Source organism: Clupea harengus, chromosome 17, assembly GCF_900700415.2.
Source record: "Clupea harengus chromosome 17, Ch_v2.0.2, whole genome shotgun sequence".
In the NCBI taxonomy this organism is placed as follows: Eukaryota; Metazoa; Chordata; class Actinopteri; order Clupeiformes; family Clupeidae; genus Clupea; species Clupea harengus.
In genome coordinates, this window is record NC_045168.1 from 21,700,975 (window position 1) to 21,724,355 (window position 23,381).

The window sequence follows — 23,381 nt, forward strand, 5'->3', positions numbered from 1 at the left end:
AAACTGGCCTGTGGTCATGGAATGCTCCTTCAGAATGAAAATACCACCTGCCCAACGCCACATCCGTGTAATTGTTCCTTTTCTCCATACAATCACCATAAGTTTCTACTGATAATGCAAAATATCAGGCACTCCTTTATAGACCAGATAAAGTATCCCACTAGGTCCACCAGGAGCTGATTCAGCCCTTGCATAACGCACAACCTCTTGCTCCTCTTTCCACCTGGGCAGGCCACTGTCCATTGGTGAACCTCTCCAACTGGGGGAATAGGAGGAGGAATATCTGCTGGTAACATGAATTCCACATGCCTCTGGTTGTCAGAATGTAACTGGTGAAGATACTCCTCCAGGTCCTTTTGTTTCCAAATCTCAAACATCCCGTTTTCTCTTGAGTGAATAAAGACTTCACAAAATGGACCCTTGCAGAATGCAGTCCTAGCTTTTTCTTTATTCTTGCTTCATCAGAGGCACTCTGCCCTCCTTAGTGTAGCCAGTCTACTCTTTACCTCTGCCTGCCATACACTAATACCTTCTCTGTTCACCATCTGCTTGTTTCCATTGCTTCCTCAGCTGTCTCAAGTCAGCCTTTCTGTATCAACCTATTTCTATTTCAGACGTCTTCACTTGGCTTGACCTTGCTTTTTCTTCCTAGCTGTCTGACAAACTCCATAACTTTCCATGCCATTATTATAGATGACCTCACCCGTGTGATTCAATTTTCTCTCCCCTGTACCCTTCGATCCTTCCGAAATTCCTTTAAATTCATCATTGATGCAACTCAATTCCTTGACTTCAGAAGCCCCTGACCATCTGACCTTTTGGTTTCGGTCCACTGCATGTTTCCTTCCTAGTCTGCTTGATTTGCCCGTTCTTCATCAGCTTGCATGATGTCCACCATTCTGTGCAAGTGTGCCAGGTCCTCCTCCAGCTGCAGCAGGGGAACTGATATCCTGTGGTCTTTGGTGCTCAACCCACCGCTGGACTTCAACCAACTGACCTGAGGTACTTCTTAACAAGTAGTGCTCAATGCAGGGCCCCTGTATTCTTTCAGCCAGGCCTTTTTTCCTTCCCTTGTGGATCCTTAAGCCTTTCAGTGAAGTTTCCTTCCTCAATCCACATAGAAAAATGTTAAATAAAAAAACAACGTTAAAAGGGGCACTTATAATGTAGCAATGACTGCAAAAGTAATTCTGTTTGCCTTGTCAAACAACAGTATTCTGCTGTCACATACAGCAAGTATTCAAACTTTTCCTGTAAAATGATGACGCATCATACAATATTAAGACACGTCTATGCATTTTATCTGCAGATAATCTTTGGAACTCTAAGCGTTAGCCAATCTCTTTGCTGCTCAACTGATTCCTTACTATGCAATATTTATTCGATAATACAATTATACAAATAGAAGTTAAATAATCAAACTACTGTATATAGATAGCCATCTATGAAAATACTTTACACGTCTCCTGCGTTGTCCTTTTGTAATATGTGTATTAGCTATGTCTGGCTATAGTATGCATAAGTGCCTCTCTCGAGGGGTTAGACATGTATTACAATGCACCCCTACAGACAGCCATTGGTGAATTGGGTTTAAATGTGTATGGTAACAAGGATTAACTGGGTTTTCTAATGCCTTGTGGAGGCAGCACAGAAAGGGGTAGAAATGGGCATGAATCTATGATTGACATGTTTTATTGAGTGTCTTAACATCACATACATTCTCATCATCCACATACCTTATTAATACAAAAAAAATACATCAATGGATCATAGCTGTATCCAACACCCCTGACAACAGTCAAACATGAAAAACAAACTTATGAAAATACACCTCTGATCTTTTTTTTATTTTATTTTTATGAATCCATCCTTCTGATCACCACCAGATAGATACAAGATTATGAATAACTTAAAATACAGATCCCTCTCATATGTCTGACCATGTCAAGGCACTGTGCAAGAAATTAGCAATTCTTTTTGACAATTAAGCCCTACCTCAAGAAGATTCAGGATTATGTTATTGAGCACTAGAGAGTGGTTACACAAGTGTTAGAAGCATGGATTTCTCACAGCTTACATTTTTTGATCACCTCAAAATGTCAAAAAATTCTCTCAGGTATACAAGACAGGCAAACAATGAAAAAACGTGTTTGCTTCATTTTGTCTCTTGCAACGGAATGTAAACTGAGGCTGCCCACGATCATTTAAAATAAGACCAGTGTTGTTGCTGAGTAGGCAAACCACGAACTTCAAATTTCTGGAATTTACATTAGTAGTTAAAAGAACTACAGAAGACTACTGCTAGGCCATAGGCTACATGATAGCATGTCTCTTTGTCTACTTGTCACATCTTAAGGCAAATTAAAACGGTTAAACAGGTCCACTCTCATATTCATATTCATATCAACAACCCTTTTCATATTCTTTTTGTTTAAAGAATGTAAGAATACTGTTCAGCATTATAAAGGTAAATACATGGAAAAGTGTTGCATCAATCTACACAATAGTTGTGTTACCTAGTGTGTGAAAATTAAGAAACAGCACAGTTATCAGAAGTATACGGAATCCTTCTCAAAATTCTGTCAACCCGTTCATGTGACATGAAAATCAGAATGTTTAAACAAAAAAAAACAGCATGGTGGATTATAAAACTATTGGAAGTATTATAATGGGTACAAAATATGTAGGCTAGATTCAGATATTGAATGTTGAGCCATATGTTTTTTTCTTGTTTGTTTGCAGTTTGGTTTCAGATAAGAGAGTACTCATAGTGACAGTGCAGAGAGGCCAAGAACGGTGTGCAAACAATCCACAGTGTGAAATCCCTCTTCACCAAACCCTGCACTATCAGCTGTTAGCCTGAGATTCCTACTTGACACCCTAGAAAACTCTCAACAACGATATCTTGTTTGGCGTTACTGAACACAAAGCAAAGCTGATGAAACCATTGGTCCATCAGAGATACACGTCCATTGTCTGGAAGATCATGTGTCTGCAGAGCGGGCAGTTGCGCTGGTACACAGGCTGGCTTTGCAGAATGTCCGTGCAGTTGCGGCACAGGCAGAGGTGGCGGCAGGGGAGGAGCACGACTGTCTTGAAGCTGTCCTGGCAGATGACACACTTTTTCCGCTCCTCCTGCTCCTGCAGCAGGGTGAGGAGGCTGGAGTCGAGCGGAGGACTCGGCGGCTTGCTGCTGCCGCCCTCCTTCGTGGCCGCCGTCTGCAGCGGCCTGCACGTGCTGGAGCTCGGCAGGAGGCGCTCTGAGGAATGAGCAGCTGGCTGTGGCGGCGGCGGCGGGGCTTGAGGCTGGTGTGCGAGGTCTTGCGCTGGCAGTATGTCACCATCTGCGGTGTTTCCACCAGGCGCTCGCTGCTCCAATATTATCTCTGGCTGCCCTGCGTCGCCATCCCCGTCAGTCCGCACTGCCGGTGTGCCAAAACGGATGCGGCTGCCCCCCCACACCAACCTCTGCCGCAGATTCCTCTCCAGCACATACCAGCGACGGAGAACCCCCTGAAGATGACGAAGAGAGGGAACCGTGTTCATGTAGTGGGCGAGGCGGTTAGCTTGCCTTCTGGACAGCCCGGGGTTCATGTAGATCGTAGCGCTGGCTACAACGGCCACCGTGAACAACAGACCGTAGAAATTCAACAAGAAAATGCTGACGAAGATGTGGCAGAGAGAAGCCAGAAACTCCACAGCCGACAGACATGGTGTCCACAGGAAGAGAGAGGCTCCAACCAGACTGCTGTAGAGGAAACTAAACACTGCCAAGGTCAGTTCCAAGATGTTTTGTAAGGGACAGAGAGCTGTCTCCCAAAGGTTGACAAGCACAGTGTAAAGATTCTGCGTGCCAATGAGGAGCAAGTTTACAATAGTGTTGGCCAAATAGAGCACTAGGCTGAGGGCAATCCCACAGCCCTCCCATACATTTTTTAGTACACTGTGTCCAGAAAGCAGCCCACGGTGTAAAAAATCCCTGGTTCGAAGCAGTACATGGGAGGCAAGGTAGCCCACCATCTTACAGCTTTCCACCACACCTCCTATGAGCTGCTGTCCACCCCCAGCCACATTGTGAGTCAATACTGACACCCCTTCCGACATGGTAAACAAGCAGACTAGGGTGAGATTCCAGCACTCCATCACAGAGTTTGTGAGTAGCATGGGTAGGTGATGAAAGAAGGAAACCGATGCCACCAACAGCCGGATCAGGGAATGAACGATGAAAAAATTCAAATCCAGCAGGAAACAAGCTACGTCGAAACATTTTCCAATGGTACAAAATACTAGGTTAACGAGGCCCATGCCTGTATTATCACACCCACAAGGAACATCCACAAGGAACATCCACTTGAATGGTCAGCTGAATTCAGACACCCATGGGACTGGAGACAGGAAGCGTTTAAGACCATTGACCTGAAAGAGAGAATCAAGTTACAATTCTAAGTTATTATCACATATTGTAGCATGCAACGTTTTAAGCCACACTACCGTGTAAAAGCTACGGAGGCGAGGTCGCTGGGACTCTCTAGCTAGCAGGCTGCGTCCAAAAGTCCACAAAGGTGCAACGATATTATTAAAGTGTAACTTCACCTTCAGCTCTGATACTCCACCCGCAGCATAATTTTGAAAAGAAGCTAAAGATTGGTACAGTACAGTCATATAATTTAGTTCACATCTGAAAAACACATTTTGCTTGGGTGTGCAGTACCTCTTTAACGTTAAGTCAACTTTGACTTGCATCAAAAGTGGTAACGTTAGCAATTTCAATGATGATATTTCAGAGCACAGTGATAAATGCAGAACTGATCGATAGAAATAGTGACATATTAGCAATAGCCCAGTCTGTAGGGCGGATGTTTGTGTTCAAAAAAGTTAGCTCGCTAGCTAGCTAGCTAGCTTGCTTACCAATCTAGCAAACAATATAATCCACATTCCTGCTCAGTATCGGTTATGTTTCTGTCTGGTACAAAGTCATTATTTTAAGTGATTTCTGACTCATTCTCGACGTGAACGAATTACAATATGACACGACAGACGAGCTCTATACTTGCCATCGCTGTGTTGTTTATGGTTATTGCTCGATTTTGGTCACATTATTCTTCTTCACTGTTGGCTGACACAACGTAACCAACTTGCGTCAGTACAGTGCAGCCTCCACCTGGACTGGAAGACACATTACTACTTTATCGAGAGGGTGCCTGCCTGCGGACCTGCTGCAAAAGTCGAGTTGACTCGTATCATCATGCCACTTTCAGAGTACAAACGCAACGACTAGAACTACAGAACCTAAACTAGTACACTATTGGTACGGGATAAGATTGGTCTGGGCCGATGTTTCCTTGTATGTCTAGCTACTGTTACGCATACATTGATTAAAGGTAAAAGTTAAGTATTTAGCACACGTGGATTGTGGATCGAACCCAGTACAAAATCCTCTTTCTTAACCAATGTGCAAAAGTATTGGCCATGCAGTTTGATAACAGTTGGCCGATGTCTCAAATATTTATTAATTGAAAATTTCAGTTAATAAATGTTTCAGAGACATTAGGCACACCTAGTGGAAGTGTTGACTGCGAGTGATGGGTCAGAGAAAGTGTAGTATCGCTGTCGCTAGCTCTGACTCAGACAACTAGCCAATATCCATTCGTCACCACTGGAGACGTGGCTACGTCCTTCTGCCATATTGTTAAGTTATCTCAATTCTAGCTAGCTTTGACAGATGAGCTAATCAAGAGTGATATTATCTTAATTACATTTTTGACAAACTTGGAAGAAATACGACTGTCACGTTAAGGGATTCTACCAGATTATATCACAGGAAACCCAAAATGGTAAGTGATAACATGTTAATGCATCGAGCTAGCTGTTGTAGCTTTAAAGTAACGTGAACTTAGCTTGTTTTACTATTGAGCTTCTTCTGAGATGATAGCTTTGAGAGCGAGTCGGATAGCTTGCAATAATTGACGTACTGGGTTTTGAACTGCGAAATAGTTCATTATCACTGACCACCAAGCTATATCGCTATCTATTTTTGAAAACTGTGTTTGTTGGTAATCTCGGTATCCCAGCTCTTAACAGTTAAGATAGCTAACGATAGCTGCTGTCATTCCATTCAGATAACTGTTTGAAGGGAGTTGTTCTTTGACCTGTTAAATTGAATGTGCAAATCGGGATTTGTTTGTGTGTACTTATAGTGGTCTATGTACCCATTGGGAACTGGCGCAATATTAGTTACATGTATAATCTTTGTTACCTCTCAGTTAGGTTGAAGTAGAATAAGCTAAAGTTAACGTTAGCTGTCTCGCCAACAGCGTCTCGAATCAAAGGTACGGTTAGCATACTTGGTAGACCTGGCGTTGTCCAAAGTTTCAGTCTAGCTAGCTAGTAGCTAGATAATATCTTACAATTTATTTGTCTTGAGTGTGGTGATATTATCGATTAACGTCAGCGATTTGAGGTTAGCATCAGTTGTAGTACAATCGTTATTGGTGCTGTAAGATCACTTAGTAAAAATAACTTTAGACAGACATAGTGAGGCCTATAAAGACTTATCTTATGCACGATAGCCATCTAACGTTACCCAACCAATAGTTGTCCCAAATTGAAATCCACGAATAGGGTTTGATGAATCTTTACAACCAGTTACTTATTAGCTGTTGCTGTTATCCAGATAGGCCTATGCTGATTGCCAATGCCATCGTTGATATCATACCTGGAAAAGCAATCCGTTTACTGTTTCGTACTTTGCCAAGTCCTCTATCAAATGTCATGTATTGATACATTATTAATTTATTAATAGTCAGTTTAATGTGCTGCTTCAAGCATACTAATGCAATCCGTTTTTGAAGTCCTCTGGTGAAGGCTTTCTTCAAGTGCAATGAAAAGAGCCGTATGTAAAGATACACACAGTACAATCCTTATTCATACTCAAAATAACACAATCTTCAATAATGATACTACTGGATTGGTAGTATTGGGGGACCTATGGTGATCCCTGATTTAAATTCAGAATTTTTGAATCACTGAGCTGAGAAACCATGATCCCCCCCCCATTCGAAGCATACTTCCTTAGAAACAATTTGAATGAAGTAACTGGACCTCTGTCCAGCCGTTCAGTGCTGTACTCTTTTGTTTTCCTGGTAGGCCAGCATTGTAGTCATGTTCGTTCAGACAGAATCTTCCCCTCTCGCCTTCAGGTACTTCTAGCGGCTGCAGTGTGTACCAAGGCAGGAAAGCCCATTTTGTCCCGGCAATTTGTGGAAATGACAAGGACGCGTATCGAGTGCCTCCTTGCGGCCTTCCCAAAGCTGATGAACATGGGCAAGCAGCACACGTTTGTGGAGACGGACAGCGTGCGTTACGTCTACCAGCCCCTGGAGAAGCTGTACATGGTCCTCCTCACCACCAAGAACAGCAACATCTTAGAGGACTTGGAGACCTTGCGGCTCTTTTCGCGTGTGGTATGTGATTGTGTGTGTGGTCATTTGGACATGTCAGTTCATTAGGTGAGTGTCTGTGCACTGTGAGTATGTGACATTTCACTGTTAAATGTCCTGTCAGATCCCTGAGTACTGCCGCACACTGGACGAGGGGGAGATCTCTGACCACTGCTTTGATCTCTTATTCGCCTTTGATGAGATTGTGGCCCTTGGATACAGAGAAAGTGTCAACCTTACCCAGATCCGCATGTTCACAGAGATGGACTCCCATGAGGAAAGGGTCTTCCGTGCTGTCAGAGAGGTGAGCTTTGTGATGTGTGAAACTTGAGTGGTGACCTTTGACCCTGAAGACTACAAAAGGCAATGTTTTTGGAGTTGTTCTTTGTCCTTGTTTTAGTATATGCATTCAAGTTCGTACAGATCTCAGTTCAACTAAGTGGCTGGTACAAAATGTTTGTTTTATTTTTTTGCCCTACAACTGATCTTTTTAGAACACCTGTTTCTAACCTGTTGCTACCTACAGTGGCTTAATTCCCTTCTGTTGTGTGAACAGACCCAGGAGAGGGAGGCCAAGGCAGAGATGAAGAGGAAGGCGAAGGAGCTGCAGCAGGCGCGGAGGGACGCCGAACGCAGTGGGATAAAAGCCCCATCTTACGGAGGCTTCGGTGGGGCCAGCACCGCCCGCTCAGCTGCTGTCATCAAAGACACGTTTGAACCAGAGAGGCCCAAAGTGGCCCCTGCTCCCATCAGGTATTACAAAATCTGCTCTTTGTTTTATTTGTCTATGACGTTTTTTTAAATTATTCTTATTATAGTTATGGCTTAAAGTTCTTTGACATGGACAGGTCTATTTTTTTTTTTGACGGAACCTATAAAGTTGCTTACGAACATGAACTTAGTTGGTGGGGTGTATGATGTGTTCAGTGACTTTATGCAACAGTAAAAAGGTAAGAGGAACGGTAAGGAAGAACGTAGTGGTTTTGTACTGAAATCAGGTGGATCCTGTCATGTCTCTCTACAGACCGAGTGGTCCAAACAAGGCTCTGAAGCTGGGCTCCAGAGGGAAGGAGGTGGATGACTTTGTCGATAAACTGAAGTCTGAAGGGGAGAACATCATCATGCCTGTTACAGGAAAGAAGCAATCAGATGCCAGCAAAGCCTTACCGCCACCTGTCAACACAGAGAGGTACCACAGATACTTCGTCATATCACCGGATCCTTTTTTCAGGGACAAAATGTACACGTTGTTAAGTATCCCACATATATCAGAAAGTCTGGTGTGGAAAAATTGCATTATCGAAAATTAGATGTGTATTGGGTGACTGATTATATGTCAAGTAAATATCTATACAAAAAAACCATGTCCATTTAAGTTAGTACTTACACTTCAAGTTAGTAAATATGTTTTTCTGGATCACTGCTTGACACACCAAAGAACCCGCCTGTTCAAGTTTTCCCTTCCTCTGCAGTGTTCATTTGAGGGTTGAAGAGAAGGTGTCCCTGGCCTGTGGCCGCGATGGAGGTTTGCAGAGCATGGAGATCCTCGGCATGATCACACTCCAAATTAGCGATGAGAAGAGCAGCCGCATTCAGCTGCACGTCGCCAATAATGATAAAAAAGGAGCTCAGCTACAGGTACGAAGATTACCGTATCAAGCAGAGGTTCCAGAAATTATAGTTTTGGACACTGCTGTCTGATCATGATCCAATTGCTAAGAAATCCATGCGAATGCCAGGTGTACTTGCTTGATATGTTAGATTATCCTACAATCAGTAAAACCGTATGAGCAGCTTTTTTTCTCTTGCTGGTTCTGATGTTGAGCCTCCCACCTCTCTGTGTCAGACTCATCCCAATGTAGACAAGAAGCTCTTCTCATCTGAGTCTCTGATTGGACTGAAGAATGCAGAGAAGTCTTTCCCTCTAAACAATGACATAGGGGTTCTGAAGTGGAGGTTGCAGACCACAGATGAGTCCTTCATCCCTCTAACGAGTATGTGTGATAGACTTTCCACTCCTGTTTTTTTTGCTGTTGTTTACGGCTTTCTGTTACTTACTTACTACATGTGTTGATCATCTCATCATAATGTAGTAATGTTCATAATGTTCTGTTTTGTAGTAAACTGCTGGCCGTCAGAGAGCTCCAGTGGGTGTGATGTCAACATTGAGTATGAGCTGCAGCAGAAGGGCCTTGAACTCAAGGATGTTGTCATTGCAATTCCCCTGCCGTAAGTCTACTGGCTTTTATGCAAATAGTGCTAACTTTACTCACAGTACCATTAAACATGTGTTTCCAGTACTTGTTCAGTGTCCATATCTTGATGAGTTTTCATTGGTTTAGGTCGGGTGTGGGAGCCCCTGTGATTGGAGATGTGGAAGGCGAGTATCGCCATGACAGCAGACGGAACATTCTGGAGTGGTCTCTCCCAGTCATTGACGCCGATAACAGGACTGGAAGCATGGAGTTCAGCATAGCTGGCCAAGCCAGTGACTTTTTCCCAATCAGTGTGTCTTTTGTCTCTACAAACAACTACTGCGATATACAGGTATGGTTTAATTTCATGGTGAACACAACCAATAATCAATACACTGTTGATATAATGGAGATTTCCAGCTGAAGCCATTAGCCATCGGTTTGCTTGACAGTTCTAAAACCTGTTTATTTTCTTCTCCCCTTAGGTTGTCAAAGTTACCCCTGTTAATGGAGATGGCCAAGTGCGGTTCTCCACAGAAACCTCGTTTGTGACTGATAAATATGAGATATTGTAACAGAGAAGTGACACTTAGCTCATCTATCTTTTTGTGGGTTCAGTACCTATCAATTGGACTTTCCCTTCAGAAAATAATTTTATTTTGTGATGATATTGATGTGTATATATACGGTTTCATCAGAAGAAGAGAATATACATTTAAGTATTAAAAGTTAAAATGAACCAAATATGGAAGAACAGCGCCAGATTGCCAAGGAATCAGCCTAACTGGTTGAGCAACACCCACAGTGCACTTAAAGACAGACTCGGCACATCTGTCAAAGAGGCTTGATATTTCTTCATCATCCACATCGTTTCTGTTGTGAGGTGTCCAGAGCCTGTTGCAGTAAGACTGCACCATTCTTGTTTGCGTCATGACATTGCAGGTGCATCAATATCAGACCAAAGTGGAAAATAAATAGAATTACAGGAAACATCAGCTCCATATCAGCTGCCTATTTTTTGGGAAATTACCATGAAGGGGCACACTATTTCTCTATTAACTTCACTTTTTTTACAAGGAGTATAGATTTATTTTTGCCAGTATGTGTTATGTTATTTAATGCTGACATTTTATAACTGTCAAGTGGTTGGCTTTGCTGTTCTCATATTTACTCACTCTATTTACTCAGTTTAAAAGGCAGTTCTGTTTCAGGTGGACAATATATGTCCAGGTTCCCCCACTTGTGTGGTTTTGGCTTAAGTAACGTACTTCCTTTTGTTGTGTGTGTACGGTATCTTCCTAGAAAGGACGAGCAGGTTGAGCTCAACAGCTCAACAGATCCCTCATTAAGCACTATTGTTACTTTAAATAACATGACAATAAAGTGACATCTAGGTAATTTATAACAAAATGCTTCAGTTCCTGTAGCTCTTGAATTGTCTTTGTTAAAGGTGTTTGTGAACTCCGTAACAACACATTTCTGCTATAAGAGTGTCTTTTTTTTTTTTACATGTACATTTCTATGGTGCAAAAAAAAAAATTGAAATCATGGAATTTTAATATAAAATGTTTGAGAAATTACATTCCACTGTACAAATACATATTATATAAACTTTAATAAAAGCAGTTATTAAATTATTTCTGTTGAAAGTGTACCTTATTTTGATTTGGTTGTTGGCACTCTCAGCTGACAGAAGTCATTGTCTTGCTCAAAATATATAGCATAACTGTCACTACTTGGCATAACATAGGTAGTTACATTTTCATCTTAAGTCTTTACCAAAGTAGTTTGGCATCCTGTTTTTTATTTCATTATGCACAATTCATGGCAAGGAGGGAGCAACAGTTTCCTCACACAAGGGGGCAGGTGGTACTTACTGAAGAAACAGTGGGATGTTGCAAGGAACCCTAGCTCCTCATGGCCAGCCTAATGGCATTATAGCTGCTGATGGTGAGCCTATGTGTTCACAGTGTCACAGCAGGTCTAGCACCAACAGGAATTTTCATATGACGTGGAAGACCTCAGATTTGCCACGGCGCTCTTGAAGTCAGCTGTATGCACGAGGAGGCCACACTGTGGCTCTGGGGCACACCGACCAGGACTCTCTCCATCAGGTCCATGAATGTGGTTGGCTCATTGCAGAGTCCCAAAAAGGAGCACCCAGAACTGCCAGGGTCCCCGCTTGGCCAGCAGGTCCAGTCCAGTGACGCACTCGTTCTGGATGCTAGCCAGCCAGAATGGATGTTGGAACGCTGGACATGCGATGAGCACTCGTAGGGTTTTCTTCCCGCTCATCTAAGCTCTCTCCCTGGTCACTGTGGCAATGCGTTAAATCTTTGTCACTTCTCGGTGCCAGGGAAATGGTGCACCCTGTATTGACCAAGGCTCACCATGTAACTCCCCCCAGGATGCGGTCTACATGAGAGTCCATGAATGGCCCAACCACCGTGTAAGTCACAGGTGTAATTATGGCATGAGGGAGGAAGCGATGGATGAGGGTGATAGTCCACCCACTGTGTCGCCCTCCTTCAGTTTGACAGGAGCAGGATTGCGGGGCACTGGTGCTGGGCAATGGCGTGCAACACGCCCAGCCTCCCCGCACTGGTAGCACCCCTCTGACTGGCTCGCTGCTCACTGGGGGGACCCCACTTTGGATGCTGTGGAGGTTTATCTGCTGCCTGGCGGGTCACCTCTGTCTCCTCCTCACTGTCACTCAGCTCAGCTTGTCTCACATGGTGTTTTGGCCCTGAAGAACATACTATGCACTCCGCTTATCATGTGCTTGCGCGGATATGCTTTCTCAACTGCTCTGGCTGCAAACCCCTGCAGACAGCCTGAAGCGTGAAAGCTCTTGGTGGTCGTCACTGAAGTGGGCTAGCCCTGGTGAGAATAAAGGAGCAGGTCAGCTGCATAAGTGCCCAGGCTCTCTCGCACGTGGCCAGCTTATCCCAGGGATCATCAGCAAACCTCCTGGGAGCTGAAACGATGCTGGAGGGCTCCTTTAATGGCGGGCCAGCTTGCTTGTTTTCGGCAGATCCATTAACAATCTGGATCCTGGTTTCTACCACTGACCAGTCGTTGAAGTTGGCCGCCAGCTGCACCTGGAGGAAGTAAGTCTCCAGCGATCCCTCTCCAGTAAGTCGTGGTAAGTTCATGGTTGTTTGCATCAGTATCTCTTGGGGTTTGCTCCTAGGCTAGGGGCACACTCAGGCTATCCAGCTGGAACAATGCTTTTAAGTCGTGGCCCCAGCTCCAGATCTGCCAGCCATTCCCCTGTCTTCTTGAGCGTGGTCATCTCTGGATCCCACTGACTGACACCAGTGTAGCAATCTCTCACAATCAGCAGTATCTCTGGCTTCCTTGGCCTTCATTAACACACAGCACAAACATTCAGACACTGATACAGAATGGCAACTGGAGCTGGCTCATATACTGTATACTCAGACACATCAGACTGACTTGGGGTGGAAAAAGACGCTAAAACACATGGGAGGACCACAGCGGGCAGGCTCCTTTAAAGTGGGAGTGGTCTTGACATGACAACCTTGTGGAAGACTTCAGTCTCATCTGTCATGAGCGTGGTCACCGATAAATCACACTAGGGCATTAACAAATGACACTGACTCCACATCTCTAAATAAAAATACATGTAGACATGAACATAAGAAATTAGAACACTAAAACCAAATTTACAGACATAAACATTCTACCCTACGAACACTGGGAGTATGTCACATGACAAGCACAACAAGGATGTACAGGCAATCACACATGCATCAGTCCCAGTACACTACACAATATGTTTAAATATCCATTATTAAAAGCTTCAGTTTTAAGAAGAAAAGAAAGTCATTCATAGTGGTTAATCACAGCAAATTGTGCGATTAATTAGTTAATTATTTTGATCGACAGCACTTACTTGAACATATATGAAATAGTTGCCATCAAGTAAAAATCAGCATTTTTTCTAATACAGACAGAAAAAAAACAAAGCTCCACATGGCATCAGAAGGTTCAAAGTGAAATCAACAGTTGTGCTGGAAGTCTTTGATGGCTGTGACAGACCAAGGGACAGGAAATTGCAGGCATTCTGAGGGAATATGTGGAATGTCCTTTTTCGTGACCGGACAAACAGTACAACAGAGTCCTAGTCATACATAAGGTACAACCAGACCTCTTTTAGGGGCTTTCTTGGCATTACCATGTTACATTTTGGATAGTGTTAGGTAAAAGGCTGTGGGTTTTGGTGGAGAGGGAATTCACTTTTTGAGTTTGGCCAGAGCAATATTAAATCCAAAATTATTTCTGCAACTTTTGAACTGTGTAGGCTAAGAAATAAAAGGTGAATTATTGAACCAGTAGAAGATTCTTATTTTGCCCATGAACTGCCGTAAAGGTGAACTTCAAAAACGGAGAGTTCTACCCAGTCGTTTTTCACACTGCAGAATGAAATGAAAAGAACCTTTCTACAGTCTTAGATTTGGCCTTAGAAATAACCTTCATTGGCATTTTAGTCCCGAATCCCCTTTTTTTTTGCCGACAAACGCTTCAAAGTCAGATGTTTCATAAAGATAATTGGTTTTCAAAGAATCCATATTGAAACTTTTTCCAAAGCCTGCAGAATGAAGAGAACCCAACCCGTAATGAAACACAGAGGGCATTCATCATCATAAGGACGGGCAGAAGAAGTCTCCACAATACCCTTGCAAGTAAATGGGAGAGGGTGTGCCACATAAAGCCATATTTCTGGCGGCAGCCCTAAGACAGTCCAGTCCACTTCCGAGTGAAGCTCATGTAGAAGTTTGGCAGACTTCCCGTTACTCAGCTACAGGACTCTCTGAAAAGGTAGGCTTTAAATCTTGACATAAAGACTGATCTACCTTAGAGGTAACTAGAGCAGTATTTGAATTGTAATGATGAGATTTCTGTATGTACTCTTGATTGCAACAGCATACAGAGAGCAGCAAATGGAGATTATGGAGCAATTCTAGCATTACTAGCGTTATGTAGTGATGTCAGAGTCAACAGAAAGCCTTTAGAGGAAAGAATGGTAAATTACAAATAAATGTCACTTTGTCTTCCAAAGCACAGGTTCACTGTGGAAAAGAAAAATGTTTTAAGACATTCCTGTGGTAATTTAATATCTCAGACCACCTCAAAAATGTTTTAAATGTTTTAAAGATATTTGTTTCAATTCATCATTTTGACAGAGGTCACATTATGCAACTCAGAATGAAATGCAGATCGAGATCCTTTAGGGGGCACTAGAGCAACGTCTACAATCTCAGCTATGAGGTACTCAGACTGAACACTCCTGCCTGACCAAAACCTTCTGCTGATTCCAGTATGTTAGTGTAGATCAACATAAGGTACAGGGGCATTATGAAACATAATATTATCAGTGATAGAGCTGAGATAGCAGAAAGGAGGGGCTTCCTGTATGTAATTAGGGAAATTTGTTTGTTTATAAACATCAGAACAACAGAAGTGTGGTAACTACAGGGCAGGTCTACACTGATGCCAGGAGACCATGACCTGAGGCATAATACAGGCATGCAGTGACCACTGACTGTTCATAGCACATACACACCAGACTGCCACAGACCAATTAACACGAGGCCAGCATTAGCCCACACTCCGATAAAAAGGTGACTTTTAAAAACAGTCCTGATTTAAAAAATCGAAAATTGTGCATAATTGAAAAGGGCTCAACACCCGGTTGGAAGTAGGATTAACCAGCATGCCTACACGTTGCTGTTCAATTGGAACACAGCTTGTTTTGTATGAGGTGTCAGACAAATCAGCATGAAACCTCATCACATTTATTTCTAACCGGTGAACAGACACTAGTGTGTTTGTGATGTATTCAAATGTCTGCCTTTTCTAGGATTATTTTAACAAATCGAAGCACACACAGAGGAAATGTCAGCTGGAAAAGTTAAACTTACAATTGTCTGCATAACAACCATCCAATTTAATGATTTCTGCAACACCAATCAACACTTCCTGGTATGAACATTTCTTAACCACCAGAAGCCATACAGGGACATCTTAAACACCATCACTACTTTGTATGTGTGTGTGTCTCAGAAAGGTTTGAGTTGAACAGTATTTCAATTATTCATTTATCGTGCCAGAGGCCTCAGCCATCCACACACTACACCCAGTGTTGGGGCCGTACACTTCCTCTCCTCCCACTGTGGGTAAGGCCGGTGGACTCCTCTGGAAGCCACTGTGGAGGGATGGTAATTAAAGTTTAATGTGTGGTTTGAAGCCGAGTGAAACATGAGCCAGTGCAGCTTCAATGACAGGCTAGTCTTTGCATTCTCCACTGCTCTGTAAGCTCACGGCCAGATGGCTGAGTGACACATCAAAACTTCAAGTCAACAAAATTCCCTGCATTCCCCTTGACACTGTTTTCTCTTCACTTTGACACGTTCTGCTGGTTTATGGGCTCGCCACTGTCATAATTCATACATCCATTCCTGTGGTTTTGCAGCTGTTGATTCAACTTATCTATTGTCAAGAGAGGGAGACCATGCATTTGAATATCAGCTGTTTCTGAAGAAAGAGTGTAGCGTGCCCCTTTCCGTTCAAATCCTTGGGGGTGAACTGAACATAGAGGTTCGATTGTATATGTCTGAAAGAATGCAGGAAATATGGACAGATAATCAAACAAATATCCTATTGTCATGGGTAAATAACGCTCTGCAGTCAACACTGTGGTCTGTCACTATGTTTGGAAAACAGTAGATTACGAGTTCTTTCCATCCCTCCAACCCCTTTCTTTGGAAGGAAATCAAGTTGTGTGTCTAAGAAAGCTATGAGTCTGAGTGAGGTGGTATAAGCTAGATTTTGGCCACAAACTTGCATTTGGACTCACTAGAAGCAGTCTCTCAGATGGCAGCCATCCAGAAAATCCTTTTATGGTGTAATGCAGACAGAAACCCCTGTGTTTTTCATCCATTTTTGGTTCTTTTTTGGGTCTCTTTCCTTTTACATTTCTCTAACTGCTCACTCAACTTCCAAAAAAGGGGCCTGGCCCAGCGGTACAGGTCCACACGGGTTGGGAACAAGTGAGGAGTTCTTGAGTTGGAATAATGACTGCTTTGTGTCCCGTTAGGAGGGGTCTCCGGCACAGGAAAGCTGTAAGAGTGAGAGAGTGAGAGGACTCGACGAAGCTGGAGTGTGTCGCTGTCCTGGAGGCGTAGAGCATGTCACACCGTCTCTGTCCTTTGTGACAACATGACACCCCATCCTCCCGCTGTACTGTCAGTGCAGGAACCACAGAGCATGGATAACCACCTGGCGCAGTTCTCTGGGAGTCCTTCAAGTTTTCAGTGTGGAATTTTTTAAGGGACCTTCTTCTGACAGGCTGGGCAGTTGCCTATTTTAGCTGTTTATTCCCTATGCGATAGGGAATCACTAGCAGGTAAGGTACATTTTCTTTATTCAGCGTTCTAACAATTCTGAATACAGATACAAATTTAGAATGGAAATAAATGGGCTCATCCATAGCAATTTGTGACGTATAATTGTTGATGCATCTGGAATTTCTCCAGTTTGAGGAAGATCTTGTGCAAATGTTGTTATACTTTTATAAAGCATTACATTAAAATTTGACAAATATCAGTTGTCAGATTTATTTGCCGTTACTGACACATAGGCTGTGTATATTAATCCGGAAAAAGGGGAGGGATCATTGAAAACGATGCAGTCAAATCCAATCTAGAGTGTTTGTAGGTCCTTTAAAAGCGAATCCTTACTTTTGTCAACAGTTCACAATGTGGTGCCAAGTAGTTGGTTCTACTTCACCCAGCTGTGGAGCCTGGAGTGTATATCCCTTGTCTTATCTTCAGACCAGCCACAACAACAGATGTAGCCTGGCACTGGCTGAAATGCCGGGAGTTATGCTGTCTGACATGGTACATCAAAGGTTTTTGAGTAGGTTTGCGTAGGTTTTTCCTGACAGAGGAAATGAACAAACCTGAAAAAAATAGTTTTGGTCATTTTTGGTGAAGATCTGGTTTGTGTCATATTAGTGGTTAAATGGTGTAGGTCTCCCTGAAGGTGTACAATAGTTGAGTTTGTCCCTCTCCACCCTCACTTATGTTCTTCATAGCAGTCAGGGGACGTGATCAGATCCCTAGTATTGTTTAGGTGGAATTGGGAATGGAATAGACTGTGGATAGCCCTGTACTTGATGAATGTTGGACTTAAACATCTGATTGACAAAGAATGAGAAAAGTTGATGCCACTGTATAGGCTCAAATACTGAAACATGACTTTTTATGCGGACAATCAAATAGTGAAAGAAATGTGCAGCCCTCAGTTAGAACAATGGATTTCACTTGTCCTTGCAATTTGTAGGTTCCTTGGGTTTAGAGTTTGAGTTGGGGTTTGTAACTGGCAACATTGTGTACATACATGAGAAATACATTGAGCTGGGATGGAGGTACTTCTACCCTGCAGTTGCTGCACAAGCATTCAGTCGGTTAGACTGTTCACTTAACATCTTGTAGAAGTTGTCATGACAACAGGGGTCTTAAGTTTCAAGAAAAGTCAGTTGACTGTCAAAGACTTTCCACTAGGTGGCATTAAAGAACAATACCAAATGTGTTCTGATGCATTCATAGGCCCCTTCGCAACGAACACAAACAAATCTGGTTTGTTTTCCATTGAGCCACTTCCTATTGGGAGATATTTGCCATTCATTGACCTTCAGCTTTGCAAAGATGTAAAAGGATTTATTTCAGTCAATGTCTCTTGGCATCTGGGGGCTTTTCCCTGTGCGTGCACCAGGGCCATGTGGTCGGCAGGTCTCCTAGCGTTTGGTTGGGCAGTTGAGCCCCTTCCCCAACCCTCCACTGGGATTACAGACACACAAAAAACTCCTTTGTGCCGACACCATTGGAATTCTTGTTGAGCTCTGCGTCTTTGGGAAACAAACCGTCAAAGTCAATGGAACACTTCATGCAAGAGCCGAGTGGAATATCATGTGAATGTAGAAATTATGAGTCATTCCCAAATGGTGGGATCTTGGTCTAGCTCCCGGTTCCTTGAGCCTGCTGTGGTTGCCACAGTTTGGTTGGCTCATCTGTGTACACATGAGAAGAAGAAACAACATCAAACCACTGATGAAGTCACAGAAGAAGACTTCAGGATTTGCACGGCACTGATGGTGATCCTTGCTGTGTTGTACTGATGACTCCAGGCTAAATGTAGTCAACATTTGTACATATAACTCTCACTGTGTCTGTGCGCGTGAGTGTGTGTGTGTGTGTCTGTGTCTGTGTCTGTGTCTGTGTCTGTGTCTGTGTCTGTGTCTGTGTCTGTGTCTGTGTCTGTGTCTGTGTCTGTGTGTGTGTGGGAGAGAGTGCATGTGAGTGTGTGTTTTATGGAGTGGTTAAACTCATTTTAACAGCAACGCCCATGCAAAGGTAGAAGACTCCTTTTGCGCCATCGGCTCCCACTAACAGTCAAACACATAAGTCTCTTCTATAGAGTCGGAGCCTGGTATACATTAAATATGTAATCATAGGTCCTCTTCTGGCTGTCTATTTCTTCCTTCCAGTTTGACAGTTTAGGTATCTCACAGACTATCATTAAAATGTTCCACCATGTGCCCCACGCATGCTTTAACTGGCAGACAAAGCGCACCTTTATGGCACTGCTAAAGAAAGCGTCATTTGAATGTATGCAGCTGGAAGTGTAGTTCCGCCTTTTGCTGTGAATGATGCGTACTTGCTTACAGGGGGTGGCAGGAGGGTCTCTGGACTGAGGGGTATGTAGCGAGTCCAAACTTTCTCAGCTAGGCCCCAGTCTGTAGTCAGAATTCCCATGATTGTCAGACTTCAGAGACCAAAGTGAGTGAGTCAACACTCAGTCAATACCCACAAAAAAAGTTGAAACCAACTTCATGTGTACACGACTATGGATTTTATGAGCATATCAACCTCCATATCAATCAATAGTCCAAAACTTTTTAAATGAGTGTGTGGTCACCAGAGGCTGTAGTGCAAACATGCCCCAGCTAGAGGGATTTAATGGGCTTGACATATACTTCTGCCTGTCCTTTAAACATCTTACCTCAGCTTCATTTTGCCTACCTGTATCTCCAATCATCCATTCATGCCCTTCTCCCCATTTCTCTCTCTCTCTCTCTCTCTCTCTCTCTCTCTCTCTCTCTCTCTCTCTCTTCTCTCTCTCTCTCTCTCCCTGGCTGGCTTAAAGATCTATCCTCAGGGGCTTTTGGCTACTGGGGCAGGAATGCACAGCCTAGTGTTGTCTGTTGTTTAGCATGTAGAGACGAGTTTGCGGGCTTGTATTCTGCGAGGTAGCGGACAGGGCCAGGCTATGTGAGGGAAAGAGAGGATTGAACTCATTCAGCTTTCAAGCACTGGCATGTCTCTCTACTGCTCAGCTGTCTCTGCGTCTCTCAACTAAATATCAAAATGGTAATTTTATATATTTCTATTTGTACTTAATACAGTGTGCATACAGGTGGTGTATTTGTGGTTTGAACACAGTAGTGATAACTTTTAAAGCTCATACTGCTCGATTTACCTTACTTGTGTGCTTGTCATGAAGGAACCTCTCTAGACTGCTGAAGTGGTCATATTCTTGACTCAGAGAAAACACATACGGATCATACTGATCATAGTAATATTATTATATGCATTCTAAAGGCTGCCGTTCTCTGTTTTAGGAACTTTATATGCCAGAGGATGTGAATGGTAATGCCATGGACATGAATATTTTCAACAAGAACTTGCCAGAGCGAGGGAGACAGACACATCAGGTGTTCCAGGTAAGCCACCGTCAATTGCTGTGGCCAAAGGGCAGGCGTGTTACAAACATAAGCAAGTGTCCTAATTGTCAGGATTGCCTCAGGCATAAGGAAGAATTACCTTCACATTTTTACCCTTTTGTAAATAGATCCTATATTTGTATTCAATAAAGCAGTGAATAGACAGGTCTGGTCCTAGGACTGTATTTAGGTTATGTGGTGGTAAAGATTAGAGCTAGAATTTGGAGTCAAGTGTTTCAAATAATTTCGTAACAGGAGTCGAGTGACCTGATGGTATTAAAATATTTCTGTAAATATTGAATTAAACCTTTTAATGCTTTGAACTGATTTGAACTGAAAATTGTCTGTCAAAAAGTGTATCAACAACCATATATCTTTCACCACAGAGTACCCCCCTTGACTTCATTGAGGTAGGAAAAGGAGTGAAGTTCCAGACGGACCGCCCACACCTGGTCAGTCTGGGAAATGGCCGCTTCAGTACAGCCATCACAGTTCTGCCACTTCCAGAGGGTAAGACACGACGAGGCAATGTCACAAAACAGAATAAGGTCATGTCTGTGCTGTGCATGTCTTTTTGTCATAGTAGACTATGTGACCATACCTCACAGGCATAATGCTCCCTGGTACTTTCAAATATTAAACTTGGCAGTTCACACTCCCCAGCTAAAAGTTGGCTTTTCCAGTTTCCCAGCTAAAATATGGCTTTCATTTTTTTCAAATGAACAGAGCAGGCTCAGACCTAATATCTGCAGCAGATGGGTGCCTCTTTGTGGGTTTTCACAAATACTTTGATCACAACGGAAGAAAGAACAAAGAGAGAAATCTAATCTAAACCACAGTAGCCTCCACCCACATAAGCACACACCCCTTATGATGAGGCATTAGTCCTGTTTTGTTCTGCATACCGTATTTCAGTTTGGGAATTTAGGGAGAGGTCAAAATTGAATGCCACAAAACTGCAATATACACAGCTCACAGCTCGTTCATGATACTTCAGTACAAATGGAAAACAAGTTGCCATTAATTATAGTGTATAATATGATCAGGGCAGTAACTGTGCATAAATGAAATATCCAATCCTGCCATTACTTGGGTAGATTCAGTGGTAGAGAGTTGGAGGAGTTGAGAGTTGTTTTGAAACTGTGGTAAATGACTCCATAGTGAGGTTGTTCTCTGTGTATTACAGCAGCCCATAATATTTGCTTCTATATCAACCGTCTCTTTTTTGTGTGGGTATTTTCAACATACATTGTTGTAAACAAGAGGAGACGTCAAGGAAAAGGCCACCTTTGTGTGTGGAGAAAAATAGATCACCAAGTCTTCTCACTTCCTGTTTATAATAGAAAGGATTCCTCACAGACATGTCAGGACGAACATCATATTTTCCAAGCTGCTGTGACAAACATTCTCTTGTGAGCAAACAAAAAAGACAGTGGCATGTATTGTTTCCTGGTCTCTTCTCTGGCGCTGACAAGGCCATGACCCAACCCTGTCACAATCCCTATTTCTGAAAACGCTGCTCCAGGGGCAATTTCTGAAGCTGCTCTTCTGACAGCTGACTTATAAAACCTCTACACCACACTCGGGTGAGCAAATGTTTGAGGGAGAAAAATAACATATTGTTGCCATAGTTTCAAATTTGTTTGTCCTCTAGCACAAAAGGGTGGCTATTGTGAAGTCAGGTGTCAGGTGATATTGATTACACTGATAGGGTAAATAAGCATCTTACATATTGTCACTGCATTCCAGAACTGCTGGAATCCATTGTATGCTCAGTTAATCTGATCACCATCGTTGCATACATTTAAGCAATATATATTCATCTCCTCTAAGTGATCACTCAGTTTCATTTTATGGTCCATTAGATACCTTGGAATGGCAGAAATCTACAGAAATGTCCATACTAAATAAATCCGTAACTAGAAATGCAGTTAACAGATGCAGTACTACCCATCTGCTCTAAGTGGTTCTGGCTTTTTAAATGTTTGTCATGATGGCTTCTGAGTGTTAAGCCCTCTGTTCATTCCCTGGTGTGCCATATGGGGTCAGTGTCACTTACATCCACCACATTCAAATGCACTGAACCCTAATAGTTATACACTACTTTATTAATTAGCCGACCATTCACTGGTCACCCCAGCCCATCTGTCTGGGAACGGCTTTAAGGAAATAAACATTACTCCATAGTGAGGTTGTTCTCTGTGTGTTACAGCAGCCCATAATATTTGCTTTAATATCAACCGTCTCTATGTTGTGTGGGTATTTTCAGCAAACATTGCTGTAAACAAGAGGAGATGTCAAGGAAAAGGCAACCTTTTGTGTGGAGCAGCATAGATCACCAAGTCTTCTCACTTCCTGTTTATAATAGAAATGTTTCCTGAGCAATGTACCAAGAAATGCTTTAACTTGGCCTAAATTGTTTAAGTATCGGATTTATGTGATTTGTCTATATCCATGTCTATACACTTGTATACAAAGCGCTGTTTTCATTATTTCTAACGTCAGCAGTGCAAGCAGAGCGATGCCAAGGTTGTGAATTCGAGCCTCACCTGGAGCCTAGATCCTGTGGTGAAATCACAGGCCAAAACACCTGATGTTGCCTTAAAGCTGTGGAATGTATGCTTACACAATTGGTGAAACACCTGGAAGTTCAGTGGTAAATCATATAGCTAACAGTGCTGTGGTGTTGATATCAGAACAAGCCAATTGTGTTTCATGTTTATGGTGGTAAGGGCACACAGTGGTTCACACCATTTCCAAATTGGAAATATACATATTCAAAAACAGTTGATTTTCTATAGTGATGACCATTTAAAGATAGAGAATGCTTGCTTGAGGTTGTGTATTAAATTTAATTTATAATGTCCCCGAGCGCTTTGTATGCCCTCCAGGGGAGCAATAGGATAGAGCATGTTGCTTACACAGCAGTTCAAGCAG

The 23,381-nt window shown here is 42.8% G+C and overlaps 2 protein-coding genes across 3 annotated transcripts; one reads left to right on the forward strand and one right to left on the reverse strand.

Moving 5' to 3' along the window:
* Positions 1–1,676: 1,676 nt before the first annotated feature.
* rnf26 (ring finger protein 26) lies at positions 1,677–5,142 on the reverse strand. Of its 2 annotated transcripts, none has more exons than XM_031583903.1 (2): positions 5,055–5,142; positions 1,677–4,416 (listed from the first exon to the last, which is right to left on the reverse strand). In XM_031583903.1, exon 2 carries the CDS (start codon positions 4,345–4,347, stop codon positions 2,956–2,958), a length of 1,392 nt encoding a protein of 463 aa, XP_031439763.1. In that variant the 5' UTR covers positions 4,348–4,416; positions 5,055–5,142; the 3' UTR covers positions 1,677–2,955. The 2 variants fall into 2 exon arrangements, with proteins under 2 accessions (XP_031439763.1, XP_031439762.1); XM_031583902.2 differs by having other exon boundaries at positions 4,909–5,114.
* A 508-nt stretch (positions 5,143–5,650) lies between these two features.
* Positions 5,651–11,271, forward strand: arcn1b (archain 1b). The gene is made up of 10 exons (XM_012820206.3): positions 5,651–5,834; positions 7,200–7,463; positions 7,564–7,743; positions 7,996–8,192; positions 8,464–8,628; positions 8,912–9,077; positions 9,286–9,433; positions 9,560–9,668; positions 9,782–9,986; positions 10,120–11,271. Exons 1-10 carry the CDS (start codon positions 5,832–5,834, stop codon positions 10,207–10,209), a joined length of 1,527 nt encoding a protein of 508 aa, XP_012675660.2. The 5' UTR covers positions 5,651–5,831; the 3' UTR covers positions 10,210–11,271.
* Positions 11,272–23,381: the final 12,110 nt, after the last annotated feature.

Bases quoted from the DNA above. Each gene is read 5' to 3' on its own strand.
- rnf26 (XM_031583903.1), bottom strand. From the start codon at position 4,347: ATGTTCCTTGTGGATGTTCCTTGTGGGTGTGATAATACAGGCATGGGC.
- arcn1b (XM_012820206.3), top strand. The intron at 7,744-7,995 runs GTGAGCTTTGTG...TTGTGTGAACAG, and splicing joins TCTTCCGTGCTGTCAGAGAG to ACCCAGGAGAGGGAGGCCAA. The intron at 9,669-9,781 runs GTAAGTCTACTG...TCATTGGTTTAG, and splicing joins GTCATTGCAATTCCCCTGCC to GTCGGGTGTGGGAGCCCCTG.